This window comes from Monopterus albus, unplaced genomic scaffold (genome assembly GCF_001952655.1).
Source record: "Monopterus albus unplaced genomic scaffold, M_albus_1.0 scaffold6.1, whole genome shotgun sequence".
Taxonomy (NCBI): Eukaryota; Metazoa; Chordata; class Actinopteri; order Synbranchiformes; family Synbranchidae; genus Monopterus; species Monopterus albus.
In genome coordinates, this window is record NW_018127886.1 from 5187701 (window position 1) to 5199145 (window position 11445).

An 11445-nucleotide genomic window follows, 5' to 3' on the forward strand; every position below is an offset into this window, starting at 1 on the left:
CCTCTTTTTAAGAAGGGGGACCGGAGGGTGTGTTCCAACTATAGGGGGATCACACTCCTCAGCCTCCCCGGGAAAGTCTATGCCAGGGTACTGGAGAGGAGAACTCGACCGATAGTTGAACCTCGGATTCAGGAGGAACAATTCGGTTTTCGTCCTGGCTGTGGAACAACTGGACCAGCTCTATACCCTCTTCAGGGTGGACCATAAACACACACACACACACACACACACACACACACACACTGTAGCTCATTTTGTCTCGAGTCAGACATACTAGTCACTAAACCACCAAATGTTATTCAGCTGCTGATTATAGACCCAAATAAATGTGCAATTTCCCCCTGATTGAGTAACATCTTAGGGAAATTATTGAGGCTAATTCAAATGTATTTGTGTCATTTGAGAATTGTACGGTAAAAAAAAAAAAAACATCTAAAATTTTAACTAAAAGTCCATTTAAGATTACTCTAATGAGACAATTAAGAAACAAAGATTCATTCATTATATATAGCTAGAGAAAGTATAAAAACTAGAACTGGGCAGAATATGAACAGCAGTGAAACAACTGCTGAACTTTGTGACCCATTGTGTAAGAACAGGCAGACTTGACAGTAAACTCTACTAAGTGGAATTAAGCCTGAAGAAAAAGAAGACAGTAAATGCTGCCATGTTTAGAGAAAGTGCTTGCAGTACCCATGTGCATGTTTTGGTCTTTGAATACACAGCCGAGGCACCAGAGTAGCAGTTTGTTAGTGCAGGTGAGTTTTGCCAAGTGTTTGAGGTTGTTCTTATCCCATAATCTTCGGTGGGTCAGGTGCTTTATTTAGCATAGCACTATTTTATTGTTTGGCTCAAAGTCTGATTCACTCACATTAATCATGAAGATCTGGATGTGGGCAGCAGAATGCACTTGTGACACATGGACAGTGCGTGTGTGTGATATGTGGTGTGAAGCAAAAACCGGGCTGTTTGTGATGGTCAGAGAGCTAGAAACAGTGAGATGACAAAACAACAAAAGCTTTGTTAAGATAAAAACACATTAAGAATGATTACATGACCATACACACATAAAAATTAGGTACTGTGTGTAAATCCTATTCTTTGTTCACTGTTTACAGATGCATGTATAGTAATATACAGTAGCGTATGTGATAAATTTCATAGGGAACAGGCAAGTTGTATTAAAAACATGTTCTTGCTAAATTTAGCATTTTTTGTCTAATATTTCGTAACTGTATATGAAATCCCCCCTTGAAATCGTAATGACTCCCCTAAAGTGGTTTGCACTGAAATCAGACCAACTCTTCACATTGAACTTCTCCTGTCACCCCAAAGAAAAGGGAGCCAATTAAAATTCACTGGGATAAACTCCAGGCCATAATCAAAGTGCAGTAAGACACTGGACTTGCTCCTTTAGAATAGATTTTTTATGCACTTTAAATGTATGTAAAATGAACTTCCAAGTGAGGCAAGGAGTACAGCATACAAACAAGGCACAGAAAAATCGGAGAGTTTTCAAGCAGAGCTACACTGTGCTTTATTAAGCCAATGCTGATGCACTGTCATCTGGCCCAGTGTGGTGAGGTGTACTCGTTTTTTATTTATTTATTATTATTTTTTTATCCCCTACAGAGTTACGGTGTTGGATAATGGAAGTCTGCGGATTTCCAATGTTAGTAAAATGGACGCTGGACTCTACACATGTGTAGCCAGAAATCAGTTTGGAGTAGCGAGCAGTGCTGGCAGCCTTTTGGTTAAAGGTAAGGTACATTTGATTTATTGCAATGGTTACGCATTTGTTTGTTTTATCCTCAGTAGTTGGTAACCAGTTGCTCTTACACTACACGGTAACAGAATGTGTTAACATATATTGAGACAATACCAACGCTGTGTGCAAAAGTATAGTTTCATCAACACCAAACGATAACAAAATATCAAAAGTGTGGGGTTTTTGACTTTCACTTTAGGAGCAGGGTAGTGCAGGGCGGTAATTTAATGGTAGTTATTTGTGTTAAGTTGTCATTTACATTTATTAAGTTACCGGACCATCGAATTGCATTTATTGTGTTCAATGTTTTATGGTCTACATTTTGTGTTAACTAATGTTATCCCGTATAGTCAAAGTGCATTAAAGGGGGGGAAGATTGTTGTGGGTGCACACGGGAAGTTGGTAGAGTGAAAAATGGCGATGGAATGAACAAACGGAGTTGAACCGAGCAGCACATGTATCATCATTGGACTTTATTAACAATTTGTTAAAACCTTCTGTGTAAACCATTTGAACATCTGGCCTTCTACAGGTTTTAGTTTCCAGCCCTGGTAATAAACTAACACATCATTTATGCTTGACAGTGTTTTTAGAGAAACACAAAGCAAATATCTGCAGTCTGCACAAGAGCTGAGAGACGCAGCTGATCAATGTTGCATTTAAAATTAATTAACTCTGACCCTCTAATACAATAAACTGTAAACACACAGTGAAGCAAAGTTGCTATGAAGACTAGCCCCTTTCCTACCTGACAGATATACAGTCCAATTAGCTGATTGGCACTGGCTGGTGGAAGCGAGACATAGCATTCAATGTTTAATTCATACTTTTTGCATGACGGCTCATAGCCATCCTCGGATTATTTAAGACTTCATTCCATTTAAATCACACACTTCTGCAGTGCAGTGAATTTTCTAGGTCTTTCTAAAGAGCAGAGTCAACAACACTGCTCTATTAAAAAACCTTTTGGCGATTTTGCTTCACACGGTTTTTGAATTGCAAATTGCCCTGCACAGAAGCACATTTTTGCTTTTTGGAGGTGTAAAGTATATATTTAAGTGTGTGCAGAACTGAAGCACAAATTCAACTGCACAAGCACATTACCTTGCAGGTTTTACATGTAGAGTAGTAAATTAATAAATTATAAGCTACTGTGAATTTAATGTAACCACCCTTATTTATTACCAGCTGCTGCTTATACTGTGGATAAAAAAATGTGGCATCTGAAAGCATGAGAAGTGAATGAATAATGAATATTTCTATTATCAATTACTGTAATCTGCAGGGGGGTTGCAATACCTGATTACATTGTACTATAGTCAGAAAAAGGCTCATCACAATTGTACAGATACTGAATTGACAATTCCTTTATTCTTTTCCATCCAACAATCTATAACATCAAAAGATTAATTTTGTAAATGCAAATGTGTAAGATATGTATAAAAAAAATCTCCAAATCCTCACATTTGGTAAGTGGAGGAAAAAGCAACTGTTTGATATTGATTAGCAAAATAGTCAGTGAGACATTGTTCAAAACCCTTTTTCCCCAAATCTGAAACTCTTCTCTGCGTTATGGAGCCTTTATATTGACTTTTAGCTTATTGCTCTTTTAGTGTTGTCTCACTGCTTGTTTACAGCCTCAGCAGGCAGCTGGTTTTAACACGAGCACTCTAAACACACACTGTATGCTACCTGCAGAGCACCAAACAGCAGACAGACACAGTAACTAGCTGGAGAACATACTGCTGTAGAGATAATAAGAGAGTGCATATTTGCCTTACATGCATCAGTTGGACAGAAACAGGTCTTCAAATGAATGATAATGTTGTTGTTTCGTAAATGCTAGATGTGGAAATAAGCAACTGTCTGCCAACAGGTTTGACTTACGGCAGGTTTAAATCAGCTTTTCGTCTATACAATAAAAACGGCTCTTTATGGTATTTAAACTGTCATTGCATATCTTTACAGAATGAGAATTGCCATGCACAGAGCAAACTGCAGTGAAAGAGGGAGCCAATTTGTGATTCTTCTTCCAGTCCATAACAAGAAATCAATGTGACAGTTTTACAGTCCGAAGCAAAAAGTTTTCCTCTTCTCATTTTGCATCTGGTGGCAAACTTTCCAAATACTCACCTGGAATGCTCTGCCATGACCACTCAGTTCTCCTTAGGGGGGGTGCAAGATAAACAAGCTGGCTTGTTTTGACAGAGCTGAGTATAGACCTTTACTCCCCCTGACATGCTGCATTGGCCTGCCTGTCCATTAGTTGCTTATGGCATGCATGCATAATTCGCAGTGGATTGGTGTATGGGCCTCTCAGCCTGTGTTACATTCCCCGCACCGCACTGTTGTTGAATGAGACACTCGGCTGAGACGGACCAAAGATTATGTTGATGTGTAACACACTAAGATTGAAATAGGATGTTTTTGGTTTTGTTTTTTTGTTACACAAACAGGGCCAAATTATAGGCTCAAATCGGACCCGTTATAATGGCTGACTTTTTCTTTTGTTTGTTTGTTTTACTTCCACTCTGTTGTTGTTGAGTGATTTATGAAACTCAAAGTGAGAAGTGCAATACAAGCTCGCTGGCAGAGTGAAAAGTAATTTATCTTGCTGGGTTAACATCTGGGACAGGATTTGATGGAGGACACACTTGTTCTGATGAATGACATGTTTTTGCAATTATTTTTCAAAGTTTAGAGAGAACATAAAGAAACAAAAGCAAGCTAGCTATATAAAACGTACAGCTGTCTATGGTGCAGGCTGTCTGGACAGTTACTGAACGACTCATCTACTCCCTGAAAGAGGAAAACCACCCTGCCCTAACTTGGTGCTCCCTTTTTCCAGAGCCAACTGTAATCACCAGTCCAGCGGGTCATCTGGACGTGACTGTAGGTGAGAGCATTGTGCTGCCCTGCCAGGTGTCTCATGACCCCACGCTGGACCTCAAGTTCACATGGTTCTTCAATGAGCAGCTCATCCACTTTGGAAGCCACGGGGCTTATTTTGAAAAAGTTGGTGGGGTAAGTGTACTTCTGTATTCTCAGTGTTTCCATATTTTCAAGGTAAAACATACAGTAGGAGGATGCACATGAAGATCACATTCATAATTGTGCCCTTCACAATTCACACACACATTTCTGATTTGAGTTGTTTAAACGACCAGTGCATTCTTCTTTATTGCACAGCTGTAGAATATATGCAATGAATTCTCTTGACAGTCTGTTTCCACTTAAACATGGTGACTCTGTTCTTGAAACTTTATCAATTTAAAAACCTTGAGAAAAAGAATAGTTTTATATTTGGCATGCATAATGTTTCTCTACATACCCACTTTTTCTTATAAATGAAAATGTGAGTCATTTAAAGTGGCTCACAGGGAAGTAAGTGTTTTGAACTAAAATCATATTTAACACATTTACATCTTATTTCTCTAAAGTTTAATTTCAGCTTCATCTTTTAAGCTATCGAATGCTTGTTCATGATGGATTCACACAGATTTAGTTTGACTTACTCTGCTTGTTAATAACTTCCTCCACTGACAAAAGCAGCAAGCAAGGAATTCATTATGCAGTGATCAGCCATGCATTAAAGTTGATCATCTAACACCAAATATGTTTCTCTTTTAATCAGGAAAAGCAATCATGAGGTCTTTGGTCGTTTGTTTGTTTTTTCATTTAGTATGTGATGTTCATGGACAACAAGAGCATTATACTTGCATGTTCCTGTAGCCCTGCTGTTCCTTTAAACACCTGACTCATGACATTGACATATTCTGGAAGAGAAACTAGTGCCATATTAATGGTAATGGTCACATTACTTTCCTGATCTATGTGAAAAGAGTCATTTGTGAGCAAAACAGCATTTTGTAGATAGTCTGCTCTAAAATGAAAAACAATCTCTTCTAACATTTTAACAAACTTGGTACTGAATTCAAGCCCATTGTAAAATCAGTGGTGACTGTTTTTTTTTTCTCTACGTGTTGTCTACCACCTTTCCTGACATTAACAACTGTTTTTGTAACCTATCACCTCCTTATTTAAACCGTCATACGTTGTCGTCTGTTTCTGTTAGACTTTAAACACAGAGTAAACAGAAGAATAACAGTTGCACCGCTGAGTGAATCATTAAAATTTTAAAGGGTGTAACACCTGGAGCACTGTGTTACATCTCGTTTGGTTCAATTCTAAATCAGAGAGCTGCGGTTGTTTTTACATTTAGTATCAAACTAATGACACAGAGTGGTAAGAGTTAAAACCCTGCAGGAGCATCGTTTATGTCTGCTGGTAGAGAGCATACTGTTTCCTGCAAGTGCTGAACAATATGAAACATGTATGCCTCCGGCCATATGTAGACCAACATCACTGTTGGCTGCAGCCCCTCTCTCTTGTGCAGCTCTAAATAGAGCCGTGCATTTAATTATTTATTTACTTATATATTTATTTTTGGCTTCGTAGTTACTGTCAGAGCTGGAATCGCAGCAGTATCAGTTTTATTGGCCAGGTGTGTCGGACACACGAGGAATTTGACTCTGGTACATGACTGTAAAAGCTGTCATTGATAAAATTACAGCACCCATGATGTCTATTAGGAATAAGGTGCTCTATATTTTTGGTATATATATATAAATATGCTTATTACTTGATGAAAAGGAGATGGTAAGGCTGAAGGATGCACTGGCAAACTCTAATGAAACAGCATTTTCAGTATGAGTTTAAAAAGTATCAAAAACCACAATATGACTGTACATCATCATAGTTACCTGATACTGCAGGAAGTATTCTGCTCAGTGTTTTTTTTCCCATATATCGGATCAATCTTTTGTGTTGCCATGTAAGATACTGATGTGATGTCCAATGGTAGGAGGTCATTATCTTTTTTCTGTCTAAAAAGCACACAACATATGATTAATCCGATTTGTAGTACTTCTTACAATAAGCATTTCAAAAGCAAGCTTGGGGGCTTTTTCCGTCTCTTTGTACAGGCCTATGACCTGTTCATTCCTTGTTATATTATCTAATAATGATGGAGTTTCAAAAAGTGAAAGACTTGAAATGACTGAATTTTTATAAAATGTCCCTGATTACACATCAAAGTTATTACTAAGTTCATCTTGTTTCATAGATAAGACGTCAACTTAATATTAGCTCTAACTTTAAAGTTCAAAGCTAATAGATGGAATAGAGTAAATGGGATCCAAGTTCATAAAAGAGATGATGCTGAAAGAAGCCTTTTAATTCCTCATAAAGAAAAGCGTTCCTAAATGATCATGGAAACCTGCAGTCAGTCACTTGCTGTGCCTCTGGACTTTTTCTGTAGCTTTTTTTGTTCTGTTGTGTAGCAAACTGAAAGCCCATATAAATCACTCTGGCATTGCACATGTTTCTGCAGTCCATTTGGTTCATTTTGTAACTTAAACATTCTGTCATTTTTTTCTTTGTTAACCTTTTTGTTGTTGCTTTTTCCTAACTTCTACACTGACAGCGCTCGGCCGGTGACATCATGATCCGTAATATTCAACTGCAGCATGCTGGGAAATATACATGTGCCGTTCAGACCAAGGTGGATAGCGTGTCTATTGCCACTGATGTGGAAGTCAGAGGTAAGGATATCCCTCACATATTAAGACATGTGAATGGTGATTTTATTTAGACTCAGTTTAGACTTAGCCATACAAATAATGTAAACAATAAAGTTTGATTAATTCCAGTACATGGTTAAAATATTGGGGTTGTTTTGGCTGCTGAACTTACAGACCTAGGGTCTGTATGAGGAGTAAAGTTTAGTTTAGTATGAACTAGTTTAATGCAGAAAATGAAGCAGACTACAGTTCGAACAGCTTTCTATATTCACCTCACCCACTTCCAGTAAGAGCCAAATATAGCTACATATGAAAAGAGAGATTTTTGTATCGTCAACATATGCAGTGTCTTTTCATTCCACGCTTTTTTAGGTGGTTATGGCATAATGACAGAGCATGTCACTGCAGCTGAAATTCACCTTCAAAATTAACTATACATGAGAGCTACATCAGCTGCGGTGATACCAGAGAAAGGCTCATTTATCTTCTGTGCTGCTTTACCCTGTACTCCACTGCTGTAGGGCCTGTTATGTTTTTTTTTTTATTATTTCCTCATGTATAGTACAACTGTTACACTTAAAAATGAAATGAGATAACATTTGTTAGAACAAATTAATCAGCAGATTTTGTCCCACACTGCATTGTTTGTAACATCTGGTTGTAGTTCAGTATCACACTTTAGCTTCAGAAAGTGTTGGCTGCTGTTCTCCTAATTCTCTGTTACATTAGCTTTAAGCACGGTGTCTTGGTTCTGCTGCCTCATGTCTTCGTTAAACAACAGTATATCATCCTGTATGAGTGAATTGTGATGGATTGTCGTTCCAGGTCCCCCGGGGCCCCCTGTGGATTGTCAGGTGACTGAGGTGACAGAGACCACTGTCTCTCTATCCTGGGGACCCGGGATAGACAATCACAGCCCCATCCTGAGCTACGCTATCCAGGCCAGGACACCCTTCTCTCTTGGGTGGCAAGCTGTTACCACTGGTAGGCGGGTTTCATCTGACAGTCTGTGTATAGGTTGTGTGTGAATGTGAAGTTTACTGAGTAGTTAAAGAGTGAGAGGGGTGTGACTGGTATCCCTTTCAAACCCCACAGATAAAATGACACATCCCCAGTTTGGCTTACTTTCAGCAGCAAGGATTTGATGAAAGGTTCTTCCTGTGATGTCTCTCAGTTCCTGAGTTGCTTGGGGGGAAGCAGCTGTCAGCTACTGTCACTGACTTGAGTCCCTGGGTGGAGTACGAGTTCAGAGTCCTGGCAACCAACAGCATAGGAACAGGAGAGCCGAGCAAACCCTCCAAAAAGGCACGCACCAAAGAAATGCGTATGTATCAGAGGCTGCTTAAATTTTCTCTACTGCCAACAGTGGCACAAACTGTTTGCAGATTTTGCACATTATGTGCAGAGAGACTGTATTTCACAATGACAGTTAGATCCCTTCAGAGAACTTTAATGTACTGATACATTACAGAAAATTTTCCCATTCCTCCAGGCACACGGCACATGAATGAATCAAATTCACAACAAATGCAGCTTCAGTCTTAGGTGTATACAGTATGTGTGGAGACAAAAAACAATTACAGTTAAATCTCCCACCCCAAACTGTATACACAGTACATGTAAGCACATGCAACTACGTAAACCTTATGCTTGCATTAGGGCCATTGGCATGAATTTAAGTCTAAAACTTTAGAATTTTGAGCACATTTAATATAAGCAAGTTGAACTTTCTCCATGTATTGATGAACAATTAAATACTGAAGTAATTGTTCTTTTCAATAGCAAATATTCGAGTATACAAACTGGTTACATGCCTTTAACACTGTGGTGTTAGTTCCCAGGGTGACTCCAGCCAGAGTGAATGGTGGTGGTGGAGGGCGTTCAGAGCTGGTCATCACCTGGGAGGTAAACATACATTTACATTCATTAAATCATTTTGTGTGTGTGTGTGTGTTTTGTAGCTTATTTACTGTAAGTGAGTGGATAGGAATGTGCTTTTGTGTGCTTTTTTTGTTTTAAAAAAAACTCCACTGTTTGTACCACCTTAGTTTTAACAGTGACTTGTGTCTCTGTTTGGTCATTCAGTTCTTAATATGAAACTGAAACAGAACTGGAAGAATAATTCTTGAAACCTATTTTCACCCATGAACTCTGAACTATGTTCGCAGAATCAGGCCTGGGCTTTGCGGAGAGTTCCTTTTGCACACATGTAGTACACAGCAGGAGGTAGCAGGTGTCAGATGTTCTCACCCACTGGAAATACTCCCTTTGGTTTATGCATGGGGGGTACGCCTGAGTAGAGCACGCAGGAGGCAGGACATGATGCGGTCACATAGCCAGTTTGTAATTTTGTCATAAACAACCGAATCTCTCTTGCCCTGTCTTAAATTTGTCAGACTATTCTGGTGCTGGTTCTTAAAGACAGAAGCTCCCATATCTTTTTGTCACCATCTTCATTGTAAATGACCATTTTTCTTCACCATTGAATGTTTGTATTCTTCCTGTTTCATGCCAGTCACATGATAGAATGTTATCAGCACACCCGCTAGCCCATATGAATACTCCGGACTATGCGCTGCTGTAATCTCACATGGGCCCGCTCCAGCTCACTCAGACTGTACACGGACTTTGTACTAGAGAGCTGGCAGAATTAAGTCCAGGTCAACTGACTCGGGCATTTGTGTTCTCACATACTGCTCCCCAAGGTAATGTCTAGATAATTTCAGGGTTACAGTTCATATCTGAAAGGGGCTTGACTCTGCTGGGTATTTCTGATTTATTTTTTCCAAGTATAAAACCAACAAGACAGAAGAAGTTCATGTAAGACTTTACAAGTTCAGTACCACCCTCAGCACTGTTCTGTACAAAGTGCCCTTACGTGTGAATAGTAGTATCTGTTTTGGCTATTAATAGATTTAAGATGAGTCATCTTAAGTCATCCCATGATCCCATGGAGTCATCTTATACTTTCTCAGCCTGTTCCTGAGGAGCTGCAGAGTGGACCGGGCTTTGGCTATGTGGTGGCTTTCCGCCCGCTTGGGGCACAGGGGTGGATGCAGGCTGCTGTCACATCTCCAGATGCCTCCAGATATGTCTTCAAGAATGAGAGTATCCCTCCCTTCTCCCCATACGAAGTCAAAGTCAGGGTTTATAACAACAAGGGAGAAGGCCCTTTTAGTTCAGTGACCACCATCTACTCGGCAGAGGAAGGTGAGTGTGATGTAACATGTCTTAATTCCACTCTGGAAATGTACATTATGTTGTGCAACAATGCAGAATCAAATTAGTCTTACTCTTATCAGTTCTTATTTTAATTGCAGTTTTCACAACTGTCATTTTAAAGACCCACTACTGATGGAACAAATGTTCTGTGTAGCATATTTCATAATTCTTTCAGTATCAGTTTCTTACTAGGACTGATGTGGTCAAACATGGAAGTAAACTTTCTGGCAAAGTTAGAACAGTTTTGGGTTTTTCCACATGGAAGATTTCTAAAGTTTTCATCTGTGCTCGTCTTACTGGGTTTGAAGTGGGTGGGTCACTGCTGGGAAAACAACTGGGATTCAGTGATATTTGAGTCAACAGTTGGTGAGTGGTCTGCTTATGTTGAGAGACTAATTAAATCATCTCCACAGTCCTGATCAACTAGATCAGCTGAGTTTATGACTACTAAACTCCTAATAAATTATATCTTAACTTGTTGTCATGAATATTCAATGTTGTTAAGGACTGCTTTAGATTTGAACACAATGTGTTCAGTGGATAGACTAATGCTTTTCAGGGACAACAGAATAAAGTTTTGTTCATCAAGAAAAGCTAGCCACAGAAACTGAACAGTAAATACTTTTAAATGTTTAGATGTCCATTTCCATCACAGGTTCTTTAACAATAAACATATAGTCCTCAGTGTATTTATATTGAACGTGCTACAGACACCACTACTGGAGATGGTGGTTTATGCAGAACCATCAATTAAAGTTAACGTATCTCAGTTTTGTGGTGCACATTGCAGTGAAAAACATTTTCTCTAACACTTCACACTGGAGCACTACTGTCGATAAAGCTGCAGTACATTCAATAAGTCGTGTTGAAGAC

At 39.1% G+C, this 11445-nt stretch overlaps 1 protein-coding gene across 2 annotated transcripts in view; it reads left to right on the forward strand.

The window, feature by feature from the left end:
• The window catches only part of cntn3a.1 (contactin 3a, tandem duplicate 1), a 73524-nt gene that overhangs the window by 56642 nt on the left and 5437 nt on the right, over window positions 1-11445 (forward strand). For both annotated transcript variants that reach the window (XM_020620453.1, XM_020620462.1), the window contains exons 12-18: window positions 1633-1760; window positions 4617-4792; window positions 7254-7371; window positions 8176-8334; window positions 8525-8674; window positions 9185-9255; window positions 10326-10560. In XM_020620453.1, coding sequence (XP_020476109.1) covers window positions 1633-1760; window positions 4617-4792; window positions 7254-7371; window positions 8176-8334; window positions 8525-8674; window positions 9185-9255; window positions 10326-10560 — 1037 coding nt within the window. The remainder of the gene's footprint in view (window positions 1-1632; window positions 1761-4616; window positions 4793-7253; window positions 7372-8175; window positions 8335-8524; window positions 8675-9184; window positions 9256-10325; window positions 10561-11445) is intronic.